This window comes from Mytilus galloprovincialis, chromosome 5 (genome assembly GCF_965363235.1).
Source record: "Mytilus galloprovincialis chromosome 5, xbMytGall1.hap1.1, whole genome shotgun sequence".
Taxonomy (NCBI): Eukaryota; Metazoa; Mollusca; class Bivalvia; order Mytilida; family Mytilidae; genus Mytilus; species Mytilus galloprovincialis.
The window spans coordinates 3,258,811-3,277,174 of NC_134842.1; the positions used below are offsets into that span (position 1 = coordinate 3,258,811).

Consider the following 18,364-nt stretch of genomic DNA (forward strand, 5'->3'; position numbering starts at 1 on the left):
TAACTGTTTTTTCGGTAAATTGAAATCATGCGAGCTTCTTATTATTTTTCAGAAAGGTGTTTTAAATGTGTATACAAACATTGGATCTCTTTTTGACATATCCGATAAATCATTTTTGATATTAAAACTTTTCACCTGGCACAGTGCTTAAACATAAAGATGCACGAATATTGTCAGTTCGTTAGCATGCAATAATGCTTAAAAAGTACATAAAGTTATTAGGTACCTCTAATGTTCTTTGGCATGGTTTGTTCTGGCATTGTTTTCATTTCCATAAATTTCTTTGTTTGGTCAAATTCCACTACTTTTCCTGTAATGCAAACATATATTTGATCATATAATTCCTGACATTATACACTGTTCAAATAAATATGAACGAAAAAGCCGTACTTTAAGGTAGTTTCATTAGGAATTAATTTCGTGAAATCTGACAAAGTCGACTATATATACCCATGAAACGATTGGAAAACTAATGTCATGATCCCAGTTTAGTGCAGACATTTTGTGAAACAATTGTGAATTTCCTTTATATCTACAAAAGTTACCAGCGGCAATACAGTTTACAGGTCAAACATGGCAAACGTAAAATCACAAAAATACTATACGCTGTGAAAAATTCAAAACTGAAAGTCCCTAATCAAATGGCAAAATCAAATGATAAAACACATCAAACGAATGGACAACAATTCCTGACTTTGTACAGGCATTTTCAAATGTAGAAAATGGTGGATTGGACCTAGATTTATAGCACTTGTATGACAGTCGCATCCAATTCTAATATATTTACAACGATGTGGCGTTTTGCATTTTCCCGTTAAATCCTTTTTCTTATATGGATCAGCAGGTCATGGTTTGCCGTAACGTGTATTTTTATTACCAAAAACAAGACAGCATACTCATGGTATGCAGTTGTCAATATATACGGGTATAAGACAGATGACATTTTCAGTCATTCGTGTGATTTGGCAGAAGATACTGAAGATAACGCACTATTTATAATTCAAAGTCTTGTATTAGTTTAATGAAGTAATCATACATGTATTTTACATGCTACGGTTTTATCCCCCCTTTTTTCTTCTTCTCAACATTTCACATATATTCATAGTCAGACATACTGAGATAATAGAGCATTTGTGTTTTTGGATTAGAAATTCGACGACCAGACATGCTTAACATACAAAAATACATATTGCATATATCATGTATATGTTTTGAAACAATTTGTAGTAAATACTATTTTGTAAATTCTTATGTTCATTCCTAAAAATCCATGATCTATTGTTATGAATAATAATGTTTGCGATATGTATAAGGATATATAGATTCCTTGCATGCATTTCCTTCTACATTAGCATTGGAACGTGTATTAAAATAGCTTTATTCTGTATTTTGGAATGGCTAATTTTAACATTTTAAACGAATAAAGTGGTCACACTCGACAAAAACACGATTACATCACTCGTTATACTAAACTCCTCGGACACTATACCTACCATGATCATTTTTAACTTAAAACATTATTGTATGTAATCAAAGACTTTTCGTGATGTCGGTCATCCATCATTTCCTTTCTACGTCTAAACTAAGCATTAACACCTCTCTTAGGTCTATAATACATCATCATGTATTATATTTATCAATTATTGGCTCTTGATGAGGTTGAAACGTTATATATGGACTTGTTCATATTATCTTGACCGAAAACCCAGCTTGAATTTAAATGTAAAACGTAAAACATGAAACCTAAAATTTAATATGATGGTTCGCAAGTCACTTTTTGTACACATTTTTATTTTGTAATAATACAAAAAGAATACCGTTTATAAGTATTAAAATATACCTTTCAGAGCCTTGTCTTGAATGACTTCTATCTCTTCAGTTTCAAATCTTGGAATATCGTCTATTACATCATGTTTAAGATCTGCTTCTTCAATTTGATGACGATAATGCTTTTTGATAGAAAAATGAAATGGTGGTTAATATGCAAATTAACGTTGCCTTAAATAGACACAAACAATTTCACAATAACATAATGTAGCACTATTTCCATAATTAAATAATTTAATTGATCATGTGTTATGGTGTATACTAACGAAAAATTTAATTTAATGTCTAAAGCTTGACCTAATGACTACAATCTAGAATGCATGCAGTATGACAGAAAAGCTATTATTTTACTGAGAATGTGATAATTTCAGGTTGGTCCTTGTACATAACATGAGTACCACCTTGTCTATAGTTGGAGGAAAAGTAATCTAATGTATACTACACAATTTGATCGTCCTGTTTAGTTTAAGTAAAAATCAAATATAAATACAACTGAGCTAGGAATTTTTTTGAGCAATTAATATTAGAAGCCTCCCAGTCAACATCATATGAAAGATACATAACAATCATGTGCATTTTCTTTTAATGCACTTACATTTTTAGTATGGCAAACCAACTTGTTTTTTTACTTTTAAGATAGATATTTTCTAAGAGAGAAAATATTTTATATTACAGTTATGTTATACCCAAAATATAGTTTTGCTCATGTTTGTGGACAAACAGATCAAAACACAAAATAGAACACTCATTAATGAAACATGAAAATGTAGTCAAATATAGTCTTGATTGCAACATATAAGAAATTAAAAAGAAATAAATCAATATTTACAGCAGAAGTGTGCTTCAGCCACGTATTTCCTATGTCATTCCTGTCGTGATCGCAATTATGTTCTTGGCAGAAGTATGTTTCTTCTTCGCTTAGCTTAATTAGATCTTCATATGTGATTCTACCAAGCGTACTGAAATAATCTCCAGTACTGCATTTTGCTTTTATTTCATAATCTAATCGATGATTTGGTTTCCTCTTTAACTCTTCTATTATATTGCAAATATCTTGGATAATTTGTTGATATGTATTATCCTCTACAATGTCCCAATTCCATAACTGTAGGCATATTGCATTCCTTGAGAAGCAGATACACAATCTGAATTTCGTTTGATCTAAATAAATTACAGCTTTCCCTGCATAGATAGCTGGATGAACTTCTCCATATTGTTTCTCTACTGTACAAACTTCATATGAACTGATGTAATTGAAAAAAATATGATTGAAATGGGCAATTGGAAGAAATTTGAATTCAAGAACCAACCAAGGTGAACATTCAGAGTTTGCAACATTGAATTCTTTCTTAATGTCTTCTAGAGAAGATGAATTTTCAATCATGTATGGTATATAGTAAGAATTGAAAGATTTTGGTTTTACAATAATGTCAAATTTTTCCATCACACGAAGTATGATTTTTTTGTTTTTTCCAACCATTAACTCAGGCACCTTACTAAACAACTTATCAATCAAATGGTCTGATAATATTCCCTTATTTTTCAGATCGAACAATTCAGTCTCAGTACAACGTTTCTTTTCATCATCAGATACTAGGCATCTAAAGCAGTCGACTAACCAATTTGGCTCTAGAATTATATAATCACGTTTATCATCAAAATATATTAGGTTCCCAATTTTGTGCTGGTAATTCAGGAAACGAAGCAGGTCATCTTTCTCTAATGAAATCTCATGAGCTAATTTCTCAACATTTTCCCGTTTTTCACAGTATCCCATATTTTCCTTTTCCTTTAAGTCTTTTAAAACCGTTAGGGCATTTTCAAGTTGTATCCATTGTGTAGGTAGATTCTCAGCAAAATACTTCTTCTCCTTTGCAATTTCTGAAATTTGTTTTCTCAAATATTCAAAAATTTTAGGAGGAGATTCTGTGTTGGAGATAAAATGAATCCTGTCTCTTATCTCACTGCCCTTGTCTTGACATCTAAAAGTGTCAATCCAAGTTTGTACATATTCTTTTTTTCTATCCTACAAAAGAAAATTGATATTAAGTAGGAAAAGATTTCTATGAAGTCGTGTTTTTTATTTACTTTTTATTTATTTTTTTATAAGAAAGGTCTTTTGTGTTTGGTGAAGAGACCAATTTTTGAAACTTGTATGTAGTCTTAATCACACAGAATCATTTTCCATTCACATATCTTATCTTAAATAAGAAAAAAAAAATATTTCACGACTTTCGTGCGTACGAAGGTTTTTCGGGTTTTTTCCTTTATAAGAAACGCTTAAACTTAAAACTTTCACTGCCCATATATACGTTAAAATATATGACCACACAAATTACAAGGGATTCTCTGTAACCCTATGTCTCGCATACTGCTGTCAGTGTTAAAGTGTAATGTTGACTTTACAAGTGAGAACATATATCAGCACAATACAGAGTTTAGAAAAATATTAAATTTCTTCTTAAGATGCTTATTTTTGGTCTGTCATAACACTCCATGAAGGTATATACATCTATCTTATCTTGTCTTGAAATGTTATTTGTAAAAAATGAAGTCCATCTATCAGAAAAATATGAAGAATGAATCAAAAAATATGTTCATAGGTTTGCTTCAACCTTTGTCTCTTTATCGTCAAAAATCTACTGCAAATAGTTATCAAAGGTACCAGGCTTATCATTTAGTACGCAAGATGCCCGTTTCATCTGAATAAGACTCATCAGTGACGCTCAGATCAAAACAGTTTTAAAGCCAAAAAACTGCAAAGTTGAAGAGTATTTAGGACCCAAAATTCCAAAAAGTTATGTCCGATACGGCTAAGGTAATCTATGCCTGGGATATGAACATCCTTAGTATTTCTAAAAATTAATAATTTTGTAAAAATGACCAAGTTATTGATGTTCATGTCAACACCGAAATGCTGACTTCTTGGCTGGTGATACCCTTTGGGACGACAAAACTCTTTTGAGGGTTAGGGAAAGTAATTGATGTGTAACACTAAGTCCATTTGTCAGTAAAACACGGGAAAAGGAAAATAAATATTTCCAAAATTTTGTTCTGGATACTATATTTTGATCATAAACAAGCATCTTTCAACATTTCATATATTATCATGCAGCTTAGAAATAGTAATTGATTACTGAAAAACTTAAATTCAGACTGAGCCTGAGTGATACATGTAACAGTAAAACGACTCAGTCCATTTACCAGTAAAATACAGAAAAATGGAGATAAATATTTGCGCAGCCAAATATTTTTACCGTTGAAAAATAGAAGTGCATAACAGCTTTCCATTCTAAGATATATTTTTTTCAAAACGTCATAGTAAAGGGGGGGGGGGGGGTAAAGTTTTATCCGTTAAATGTGTTTCGATGAAAAATTGCATTGTATATATACACAGAAATACAACCTGTTCCTTGATTTTTGAAATTATTCAACTGTTTTGTTTTGCCAAACAAATTATTGTCACTAAAAAGGATTTTTTGTGCAACTGCCGTACGATTGAGATGTTTAGCTTCATGTAAAACCGATGTAATCAATTATTTCCTATATGTTTTGCTAGACGAGTCAGTAAAAATTAAAATTAAAAAACAAATGTTCAGAGAACAATTGAAGGTCTTCCCATGTCAATTTTCTAAAAGAAGATACTTCCGGTACTCTACGTTACTATTGGTATCTAAACATAGATCACTTCAAAATGATTCAATAAATAAATGTTGCTATATGTTTTGCCTAAAAATAAGGAAGATAGTTCTGAATGTCAGGTTTAGAAAATTTCACACGAAACCTTTATATAAACTGTTCCCAAAAAATATGCCTTTTTATACTTGTTCTTGTAATAATAGAGAAATTAGGTAATTCCAGTCAAGTGAAGGTCACTCCCGGTCCCAATTTGATAGGTTTTATGTACGCATTTAAAAACAATATATAGTTCTTTCCTATTGCATAATTACAACAATGGCTACTAATGTTTTACTTAAGGTCACTTCCGGTTGATTTTTTTTTAGTTCATATGTTAGTTTTTTAAAGAACATTTACCTCTATTGTGTACCAAGTATAAGTATTAATAAATTATTCTTACATGTAACAGGGACCATAACTCCAATAAGATGTTCTTAGATTGTTTCAAACCAAATGTAGCATACCTTCATCACTATGAAGCAAACATTGTGCACTTGTTTTTTTTATATATAACTTTAAAAGTGTCAGTGAAAATGTAAAAGCAAGAAAAATTCTAACTATAAAACATGTCCTTGACCTTTGACCTTGACTTTTGACCGCAACCTATTGTTCTAAGTTAGGACCCATGATCCTTAAATAAATGTAAACACAAGCAGGGTGAAGTTAACAGTGCATACACTGTACGATGCAATCTATGAAATATCTAAGCGACATATTGAACATCTTCGCTAGCCACGGGTTACGATCCAATTCCCCCCTCTTCATCCTTGGCAGATTAAGCTATAATTTGCGATAACAATGTTGTGTCATCTATCGGTAGATTAAAGTCACGCCTATTCCGAATACATTATTCTTGGCCAATGGTTGCACTTGCAATAATAGATGTGGAGGTAAAAACACGGTGTGCATCTAGATTCTACACAAGTAGTAAAGCAGGAAACGAAAATATACGTTGACTTTAGTGCATTGTGCAAGAAACATACACAGTAACTTCTATTAGTTGATTGAAAACATTCAAATAGTCACTAAATATAGTCGTATGCTTAGGGATGTAAAGACCTGTTGCACAATAAGCACATGGCAATCGTTTACATACACTTTCTACATTAACTAGATCATGTTATGGGCGCTTTTTTATTGGATGCAGCGAGTTACGACTGCAACCAATGAAAATCATAACACTGTGCCTCAGAAATTCTATCTCAATCAGACAAGGGTGGAAAAGAGAGAAGTGGGTCATAACCCTTGGCTAGCGAAGATGCATATTGCAAAACGAAAAAAAAATTAATAATACATGTAATAATAATCAAAATAATTACAATAGGTCTTTCAAAGAAAATTGGAAATACATAATCATAATTAGATGAAAATCAATAGGTCTTTTTACAGAAAAGTGAAAAGGCCTAATTATTCCAAACACGAGGTGTATATGCCCGATTCCTATTGTGTATGTGAAACGGACATTACCACGACAATTAAATGACCTTTGGAATTAGGTCAAGGTCAGGTAATCTCCTGCTGGCCATTGAACAACTTAATATACCAATTATAGTTGTTTATTTCATCTGAAAATATCACATGGTGAATGTATGTAGTGTATTGAGGAATGGCTGAACAGGGAAATAAACTCGTGCATGAACAATGTATGCATGCAGACATAAAGTTAAGATTATAGGTCTTACATATACAAACTTTAAATTCAGGCATTTTCTCCTCTACCATAAAATTAAATAGAAAATAGAAATGGGGAATGTGTCAAAGAGACAACAGCCAGACCAAAGAGCAGACAACAGCCACACCAAAGAGCAGACAACAGCCGAAGGCCACGAATGGCTCTTTAATGCATCGTGAAACTCCCGCACCCGAATGTGACTTCAGCTGGCCCCTTAACAAATATGTATACTAGTTCAGTGACAATGGACGTCATACTTAACTCAAAATTATACACAAGAAACTAATCTAAAAATCATACAAGACTAACAAAGGCCAGAGGCTTTATGCAAATATTTTTCTTCGCGATCCTTGCAAAATAAGCATCTATTTACGTCTCGCAGACATAGTATGATAAAAAAACAAAGGAAGACATTACTGAGATTTAACAACGCTGTCGAAATATACCTCTTTATCTCTTTCTAGTATTTTGTCAATACCAGTGCAAACAATAACTATAGACGGAGTTGGTGCATTACCGGAACTGTATTGGAAAGCTTCATGAAAATATTGAATACTGTCAATCCAGAAATCAATATACTCTGAAAGGAAATGTTAAACAACAATTAATGTTCATAATCTATATATCAAAAGTAAATGTGGTATTGTGGACATTAAGACAACTCTCCACAAAAGACCAAATAGTCATCGTTCAACCTTCAACAATGAGCAAAGCCCATACCGTATAGTAAACTATAAAAAAGCTATACATGCATGTATCTGTTATCTGCGAATTTTTTGATGTACACATTCAGGTACAAAACACAAATAACTTCTTTGATGTTCAATATGTACTCAAAGCAATTGACGCGCATGTGTTATATTGTCATTTGTGTATGTAAAGAGGAATCATGTGCATAATATTTGCATGTGATATTATTTTTGAGAAAAGATCAGAATATTAAAAATATACGATATCAAACTTTCGAAAAGAAATGATAATCCTTATAAAGCCAATTATATCAATTGTTTTAACTCTTTGCCCTGTTTGAAGCTGATTTCATATTTATATACTGTTTTATGAACATTGTTTATCTACTAAAGCCTCTAAAAAGTGTTACAAAAATACCGATCTCCAAGGTAATCTTATAAAGCGGAAGACCATACAATCAAAAAAATCAGCCTTAAATCAACGGAACAGACATTGTTGGTTAAACCGTTTTCTTTTACCTTGCTAAACCTCCCATTGTATTTTCAGTTTTTTATAGTTCTCTTGTTATGACAACCGTTACAAACTAACCAAAACAGACAAAATAGGTATAAGGAGATATGGTATACTTGCCTCCACCAGGGATCAAATGACAAAGAAGATAACAATATTAGGTCACCGTACGGATGACAACAATGAACACGACATATACTGCATAGTCATATAGTGTTTAATTGTTAATTTGATATGCTTTGTTTTACTTTTTGTTATGTCGGTTTTAAAAACTCTTCAGAGCTTATGTTTATACTTGCTATGCGTATACCGACTCTAAAAAAAGCTTCATGTCTAATGTCTTATAACTCAATAAAACTAGAGGCTCTCAAGAGCCTGTATCGCTCACCTGATTCTACTTGGGTTTTTGAAATCATATAAAAAATATATAAAATTTGGCTAAAAGTGACAACACAACCTCATTTATAAGGAAAGGAACATGTTTAATTTCATTCAAAAGTCCCCCCACTGGCGGCCATCTTGGATGACGGATCGGCTACAAAGTAACAACACTTGGTCAGCACCTCATAAGGAACATTCATGCCATGTTTGGTTTTATTCCATTCAGTGGTTCTCTAAAAGAAGTCATTTGTATGCATTTCCCATAGGGTCCTATGTTAAACTAAGTCCCCTGCTGACGGCCATCTTGGATGATGGATCGGCTACAAAGTAACAACACTTGGTCAGCACCTCATAAGGAACATTCATGCAATGTTTGGTTTTATTCCATTCAGTGGTTCTCTAAAAGAAGTCATTTGTATGTATTTCCCATAGGGTCCTATGTTAAACTAAGTCCCACGCTGACGGCACTCTTGGATAATGGATCGGCTACAAAGTATCAACACTTGGTCAGCACCACATTTGGAACATTCATGCCATGTTTGATTTCATTACATTCAGTGGTTCTCTAAAAGAAGTCATTTGTATGCATTTCCCATAGGGTCCTATGTTAAACTAAGTCCCACGCTGGCGGCCATCTTGGATGATGGATCGGCTACAAAGTAACAACACTTGGTCAGCACCACATAAAAAACATTCATGCCATGTTTGGTTTCATTCCATTCAGTGGTTCACTAGAAGAAGTGATTTGTATGAATTTCCAATATGGTCCTATGTTTAACTAAGTCCCCCGCTGACGGCCATCTTGGATAATGGATCAGCTACAAAGTAACAACACTTGTTCAGCACTCCATAAGGAACATTCATGCTATGTTTGGCTTAATTCCATTCAGTGGTTCTCTAGAAGAAGTCATTTGTATGCATTTCCCATAGGGTCCTATGTTAAACTAAGTCCCCTGATGGCGGCCATCTTGGATGATGGATCGGCTACAAAGTAACAACACTTGGTCAGCACCCCATAAGGATAATTCATGCTATGTTTGGTTTTATTCCATTCAGTGGTTCTCTAAAAGAAGTCATTTGTATGCATTTCCCATAGGGTCCTATATTAAACTAAGTCCCCGGCTGGTGGCCATCTTTGATGATGGATCAGCAACAAAGTAACAACACTTGGTCAGCACCTCATAAGGAACATTCATGCCATGTTTGGTTTTATTCCATTCAGTGGTTCTCTAAAAGAAGTCATTTGTATGCATTTCCCATAGGGTCCTATGTTAAACTAAGTCCCCTGCTGGGGGCCATCTTTGATGATGGATCGGCTACAAAGTAACAACACTTGGTCAGCACCACATAAGGAACATTCATGCCATGTTTGGTTTCATTCCATTCAGTGGTTCACTAGAAGAAGTCATTTGTATGCATTTCCAATAGGGTCCTATGTTAAACTAAGTCCCCGCTGGCGGCCATCTTGGATAATGGATCGGCTACAAAGTAACAACAATTGGTCAGCACTCCATAAGGAACATTCATGCACTGTTTGGTTTCATTCCATTTAGTGGTTCTCTAGAAGAAGTCATTTGTATGCATTTCCCATAGGGTCCTATGTTAAACTAAGTCCCCCGCTGGCGGCCATCTTGGATGATGGATCGGCTACAAAGTAACAACACTTGGTCAGCACCCCATAAGGATAATTCATGCTATGTATGGTTTTATTCCATTCAGTGGTTCTCTAAAAGAAGTCATTTGTATGCATTTCCCATAGGGTCCTATGTTAAACTAAGTCCCCGGCTGGCGGCCATCTCGGATGATGGATCGGCAACAAAGTAACAACACTTGGTCAGCACCTCATAAGGAACATTCATGCCATGTTTGGTTTCATTCCATTCAGTGGTTCTCTAAAAGAAGTCATTTGTATGCATTTCCCATAGCGTCCTATGTTAAACTAAGTCCCCCGCTGGCGGCCATCTTGGATGACGGATCGGCTACAAAGTAACAACACTTGGTCAGCACCTCATAAGGAACATTCATGCCATGTTTGGTTTCATTCCATTCAGTGGTTCTCTAGAAGAAGTTCAAAATGTAAATTGTTAACGACGACGACGACGGACGACGCCGGACGACGACGACGGACGACGCCGGACGACGACGACGGACGACGGACGACGGACGCCAAGTGGTGAGAAAAGCTCACTTGGCCCTTCGGGCCAGGTGAGCTAAAAACGAAGTGACTCAAATAAGCACACAATGAAGGAATAAATGTAATCTGTTGATACAATGTAAAGACAGAGTTAATAAAAAAGGGATGCATTTATTAAAGTAAAAGTATGAAACTGTTGTGAGACATTAATCTATTTTAGAAACTTACAAACTTTGAAAACAATAACGTCATATTATACACAGGTGAATAAAAATATTTTTGTTGTTTAGTATACTTCTTCTTCTGGATATTTAAACTTCCGTTTAGGAATACCAAGAAATTTCTTGTATGTAAATAAACTTATCTAAAACTAAGTATACGTGAGGTGAATGTCAACAATAAAAATATACAATTATTGCTGGATAAAACTACGTGTCCATCGTATATAGTTTTTACTACAAACTATTTAAGAATTTCATAAATAAACTAGAACTGAATTTAAATCGAAGAAATTTTCTTTTATTATTCTATTAATCACAAATAAAAAGGCGGGAGAACGCAATAAAAGTAAGGAGATAACTGTCAATTATCTTAAGAGTAGTTAAATGTCTTTCAGTTGGTTCAATCTTGTTCACGTTGATGAAACACATACTAATTTCCTGATGTTTTATGTTTTTGTTATACAGATTGTTAAATTTAATTGATAAATATTTTAAAACTCTTACCTCCACAAGAACTATTATCAAACTTTCCATCATACTCCATAGGTTTTATATCGTCGGTTATATCGGCAACTAGAAGATAGATTGCATCTGGAGTCAAAAAGGTCTGATGTGTTGCACGATAGGCCTTGTGGCCAGCAAAATCCCATATACCACAGTCTACCAAATCATTTGACGTGTCTGAAGTATTTTTTCCTTTATTTTTCTTAGTATTCAAAAGAATATTGTCCATGTTCTCTATTATCGCTTTAGTTATCTCGTCAGCCTTGTCTAAATTTAAATGATTTTGATTCTTTGCTGTCTGAAGTGGTACGATTACTTCCGAATCACCAGTTTCTCGGATGATTGATTTGTTGTCATCAAAGCTGTCGTTTAAACCACTGGAACATTCGTTTTTGTATTTTGTCAAAGGTTCTTTGTCATTTTCCGTAGCTGTTGCATTTGCACCTAATGTTTCTGCTATAAGTATCTGCTGATTCGGTTCAATAGGTTTAGGTTTGTCAATTGGAAATATTTTGTATTCATTTGTTTTTTTTGGAAATAAAAGATCTTGAGATGGGTCTCGTTTATGGTTTCCTTCATACTCATCTGTCTCAGAAACATAAACTTCAGATAGATGTCGTACACGTGCTTTGCCTTCCGGATAACTGTTAATAGCATGCATTATCCTTCTTCGAATTTTCTCTTGTTCTGTTTCAACTACAATACAGTAATACAAAAATCATAAAAATGGTATCTTTGATAAGAATTTGTTTTTTTCTGATGATGTTAGCAAACAGTTTTAGTGAGAAGAAGGCTTAGGTAAATTTCGATAGATATTTGCTAAAAACCTTTGAAACAATTTTAGCAAATGATTCTTTTCGAAAGTTAACAAAAACATTTGTGTTTTTTTTTTATATGCACAATTCGATAAACAGGTTAAGATATGCTAGTAATACCTTTTTAGCAGTGACGTATACCACAGCAGGTGGGCTATCACTCCCGAGGGTACTGGTACAGATTGATCTTTTCAAAATTTCAAACGGCAATTATATTTTTAAATTCTTAATACATAAAAAAAATTAAGCTTACTAAAGTCAATAAAAAAGAAGAAGATATGGTATGCTTGACAATGAGACAACTGTCAACAAGAGACTACAATGACACATAAATACCACTCATACAACATCTTCCTATATCTATGTCTTTCCGTAACTATATATATTTCAGTTGTTATAGTTCGCTATAACTTTATGGATTAAAACTCACAAATGAAACACAAATTGGACTGGCTCAGAAATATTTTACGTAATTTGTGTTTGGTTTTACATACGAGTTTATTTTTTCTTTCGATTATTCGTATTATCAAGCTTTTTGTTGTATAATTGTAACCGACTGTGTTCAAGATGAACTCCTAAAGGGGTTACCTATCACAATATGCAGCTACAGAAACTGAAAGAAAATATAAGAAATCGTCGAGAGATTAGTCGACAGTAAACAGTTTATGCTACAAATATAAAGTATAAATACATGCGGTGAAAAAAATGTTTGCTTTACTCAAAATCAATTGGAAATATGTAACTAAGATTTTGATTCCACTTTCAAAGTAAAACTATGACTGTGTTTGGTTTTGATTTGTTCAAATAGTCCATTGTTAAGCATAACATAATTTTCATGACGCTTGTTAAATATCCGATAACATTATGTTACTGCTTTGATTGAGGACAAATTTCTGTTTATGAATACTGAAACTTTGCTTGAAACTATATTTTTTCTCAGTTATGTATCGACTGAATGAAAAGCAACAATTTATTTTCAATCTATGACTTTGACTATCCCTCTAGTATTTGTCGTCCCTCTTTTAAAAATGAGGTCTTACCATAGATTGCGCCTCAACGTTATTGCTTAACAATTTCGTGTTTATCAACATTCTGACAATACACTTACATGAGGGGATACTTATGTCCTGTCATGTCAACGAGATAACAATACTCGAATTCTTAAATTTACATAATTGTTTTTGTTAAGGATCAAACCTTACAACCTGGATTATCCTAAAAGTGATCAGATTACAGAAAATTCAAGCTTTTGGTACAATGTATAGATAACCGTCCAGTTTGTTTTAAAAAAAATCTTAAATAGTAGTTGTTGTAGTAAAATCTGTCTCATCTTCATAGATTGGAAATTGTTCTATACTATCTGGTCTTTATTTGGAAGGCAGTGACTCAATTTCTACAATTAATTAATTTGAAGGACAACGATATACGCAAGCGTGTGTATTCCGTCATCAATTTGATTGATGCAATATAACGGTGTGGGAAGTTATTCAAAATTGCAATCTCACATGAATGCAACTAATATATTACAACATATTGCATTCCTTTTATCAAAACAAACACTGGCGTAAATATTAAATTTCAATCCTGGTATCTATGATGAGTGATTTTATAAAAATGACAATGCTTGGCAATAATTTGCTAGCGATTTTTCTGACTTTGTCATACACACTATTGTTGTAGTTTTTTCAAGTTGCCACAAATTAACTTTAGGAAATCATCTGGCTGTCTCTCTCTATTCAATAAGGCCATGTATTTAGCGGTGTACTGAAGTCAAACAGTGTTGTAAGTAATGAGTTGTCGATGCTAATTATTTCCGAAAATGTATGGCATCAGCCTTGTCGAATAAATGCAAATTTTGCGACTCACTTGACATCATATACTTTATCAATGATTGAGTGGAGCTAAATGTCAAAACTAAGTACAACGGTTTTGATTGTTTTTATTACGTGTTACATGATCTTGTTTTCTATTGGCCTAAATATATAATAAAACTGCAAATGTCTAACGGAAAGTAGATCCAATTAGACGCTGAAGTGTAAACTGTTTGGTGTTCCAAACATGACGATTAATTATCAATAGATTCATATAGAATCGATGTGGATATAAAAAAAGATGTGGTATGATTGCCAATGAGACAACTCTCCACAAGAGACCACAAATGACACATAAATTAACATCTAGGGTCACCGTACGGTCTTCAACAATGACAAAAAGCCCATACCGCATAGTCAGCTATAAAAGGACCCGAAATGACACTGTAAAACAATTCAAACGAGAAAACTTACGGTCTCAAGAAACTTATTGTACATTTCAAATATACTAAATATAGTATGAATTCACCAAGATAATATAACACTAGCTAGGCAAATTTATGTAAATATTCCATACATATTTATCGCCCATTATTCTGTATGTACAAACTACTGTATGTAAATATCTTTGAATCTAATTATTAATAAGTATTTGTTTCGTTGAAAAATGATGATTTCAGCTTTACGTTAGAAAGCTTGCAAATAAATAAATCGGAACGGATTTTTAGTTAAATCAATGACAAAATAAGTTGAGTCTGTTATATTTAGTCAAAAAGAAAATCAAACTGAGTGATAGATGATACAGCTATTGGTTGGTCGATATTAATAAGATTTTAAAAAAAATCACACTAAGGTACATCCTCATAATTTACGGAAAATTATTTGAATTATCAATTTGTTTGAATAACACACAATTTTTGGTCATCTCACTGTCTATATCAATCTGCTCAGCTCTTAAATAAATTGCATGTCACATCGTAGTGATGTTGAATACGTTGACCCGGCCTGATTAACTTTTACCCAGACATATCAACGACGTCATTTTGTTTGAACCGATGTTGATTAATCTGACTTGAACTTATAAAAGACAGGGACGAAAGATACCAGAGGGACAGTCAAACTCATATATCGAAAATAAACTGACAACGCCATGGCTAAAAATGAAAAGGTTTAAGTGATCCTCCGGTTTGCTGGTGAAAAAAGGAAACACTTGCAAAATAATCCCGCTAAATGTGATATATATAGAATACTTTTTGTTTTTGATACTGACTTTATCAGCAAGAATATCCAGCGAGCCCGCAAGAGCGAGCTGATATTCGAGCTGATGACGTCAGTATAAAAAAAGAACATGCCATTGTTCTTTTTATCGGCAATTTTATCATGACAGTAGTTTTTTTGTTGTTGAGAATATGAAGTAGAATGAAATAGCTAGTAAAACTACTTTTACGCATACAAAACTTTGGGATAGTTGTTCGGTTGTATGGATGACACCGCGTGCATTTCATTGATAAATTGACGCGGATGGATTTGAGCACTTATACATGACGTCATTGCCTAATATTTTCGTGTTTCAAGTCCTGTTTATGATCTTTAAAATTATAGGCAGTAAGATTAAAGGGAAAATGTACAAATTGCCGATAATTTGAATGATCATATAAAGACAACCTGATAATTGACAATTTTACAATGACCATGACATGCTAGATTATTTATTTCTTCTGTCTGAAAAACAGATTAGATAAATATAAACTTACCTCCACTGATAATCCATTCCCCGTCACTTGTTCTAATTTGACATGTTCGATCAATTTCTATACCATCAGTGCTTGTGACATCATCTATTGGTTTTCCAAGTAATCTACGTACAAGACTTGTCTTTCCGACCCCATCTTTGCCAATAACCTGAATTCTTACATATCTTCTGACTTCTTTTCCAGCTTGAAGTGCTTCTAAATATGCTGTTCTTTCGTCCGTACTTCGAAGTTCTAACAAAATCAAGATTAAGTGCATAGTTATTGAAACGTGTGTATTAATAAATTGATAAAATTAACCCTTAGGGGAAAAAAAACCTGGATAATTTTGCTCTGCAATGAAAGATGCGATATCTATTTTTAAAACAGTTGGGATGCCAAAGAAATCTAAAACAAAGTTAAATTAGCATATTATTTGGCAGCACCATTTAAATACCGAGGTTTGCGACTTCACTGAAGGACAATAAGACATAGTCTCTAAAAACTACAAGAATCAAACAGCAGTCCACTGGAAAAAAATGATACATGTATCTATAGAATGGTAGATAGTGATTTATAGACGACAAAATGTGCAATATTTACAATGCTTATCGGCTGTTAATGTCCCAAAAGACACATGATAACTTGGAAAATAATAGACCATTTTGATAGTACAAACTTTTAACTCCAGATAATATAATTTTTCGACTTGTTTCCCATTATGCTATAGGACATCTCGATAATAACAGGATACCATTTTATCGGGTTTTTTTCTACGATTAAGTCGACCTTAAAAATCTTCTAACATGGTTATTTTGTGTTTAAGTACCTCATTTATCTTTCTAAGGGTCATTAGCATTTTAAAATATAATGATCAGAACAGAATTTTGAACTCGTTCGATAAATTGCTGATAAAGACCTCCTAGGTCTGTAGTAAACATGTCGAAAAATTATTGTTTACGACTTAAAAACGCAACTCTTTTGAAAAGTGACGTTTGGACGGTTTCAGTTGAATTATTTGCTCAGTCCATACTTTTCTATGTTGCATTTGTATTCTTTGTATACTTTTTTCTGTATTTTGATCTGCTTTGGAATTTGCCAGAGCGCTGTCAGTTTATTTTCGAGTTTGAATGTCATTTTTTGTATCTTTTATCTCTCTTTAAGTGGTATTTTGATCACCTAGAACACAATTTGTCTGATGAATACCAAAAAAAAGCACCACTGAACCTATCTATATATTTTACAAATGAAAAGAACATTTATAAATGTACAATATACTTTTCTATTTTAAGAGAAACGATTCATTAGTTAATTTTATGTACTTTGCAAATTAAACTCTATTCTGAAATAATGAATCTACCAATTAATATGTCAGAAAATAAAAGAGACAAAATAATTTTGTTCTTTTTTCCGAGTGCTTAAGTCTGAACAAAATGTATACCCCGAATGATGCGTCAGGACTTTTTCATCATCTGTAAATATAAATGCGTCAGATATACAGAGACTATTTGTTTTTTTTCAGAACTGACTTACTTATCAATTATCTCTGAAATTAACACACATTGATACAACAAATGTAATATACGCTTGTAGATCTACCATATATCGTAGTTAAGACTCTGTCCTTTTTTTCTCCTAAACGTCATCATATTGATATATCAACCTGATCACTGTTTTTGTGTCGTGTAAAATGACATTTGAGCTAACTTACACAGGACCTTTTTACACTACCTTTAGTGTAATAGTGTGTGGACTGTTTTTCGTCATACTAGTTTGTAGTCATGTTGGAATCTGATTATCTTCGACCTACGGTAAATGATATTTTCCTTTGTACTGTCAGCCTCTTTAGCATATTTAGGTAAAAACGTCAATTTCCTCAAAAGAGAATATTCTCTTTAATATTCTTATCTGCCGTTTTAAAATCAACAGGGTTATAGTAAATGTCAATCATGCGTACCCAAAATGAAAACTAATAAGTTGAAAATAAACTGACAATGATATAGCTAACAAAAAACATAGAACAAACGCACACATATCACTGCACAAAATATAACATAAAGCACTTAAAACTCACGAAATCCAACAAAATCTAGCTTAAAGTCCCAAACATATTACACAGAATACATTGACGTTTAGTAGAAAATTTGTAGTTTTTAAGGCCTCTATTTCCACACATTCAGAACTTAAATGACAATAATCACGTCATATGTTATTAACAAATGGCAGTATGTTTACTTACCAAGCAGTGGCATGTTTTCATCTGAAACTATAATATCGTGTTGCAAACATTAAATTAAGACAAAATAACATTTAGGTATATATATCACATGATGAAATGTGGAACGAAAGGTTAAATGAATATATATATATATATATATTATCATGCTGTGT

At 33.0% G+C, this 18,364-nt stretch overlaps 1 protein-coding gene across 1 annotated transcript; it reads right to left on the reverse strand.

Moving 5' to 3' along the window:
• Window positions 1-218: 218 nt before the first annotated feature.
• On the reverse strand, window positions 219-18,244 carry LOC143076954 (uncharacterized). Its single transcript, XM_076252850.1, has 7 exons — window positions 18,213-18,244; window positions 15,998-16,228; window positions 11,618-12,313; window positions 7,624-7,757; window positions 2,657-3,853; window positions 1,841-1,949; window positions 219-310 (listed from the first exon to the last, which is right to left on the reverse strand). The coding sequence occupies exons 1-7, from the start codon at window positions 18,223-18,225 to the stop codon at window positions 219-221; spliced, it is 2,472 nt and encodes an 823-aa protein (XP_076108965.1). The 5' UTR covers window positions 18,226-18,244.
• Window positions 18,245-18,364: the final 120 nt, after the last annotated feature.

What these genes read in the sequence shown, in the direction of transcription:
- LOC143076954 (XM_076252850.1), bottom strand. An exon ending in TACTAGAAAGAGATAAAGAG is followed by an intron (nt 3,854 to 7,623) that starts GTATATTTCGAC and finishes TTTCTTTTGTAG; the next exon opens with GATAGAAAAAAAGAATATGT. An exon ending in TCAAGACAAGGCTCTGAAAG is followed by an intron (nt 311 to 1,840) that starts GTATATTTTAAT and finishes TTTGCATTACAG; the next exon opens with GAAAAGTAGTGGAATTTGAC.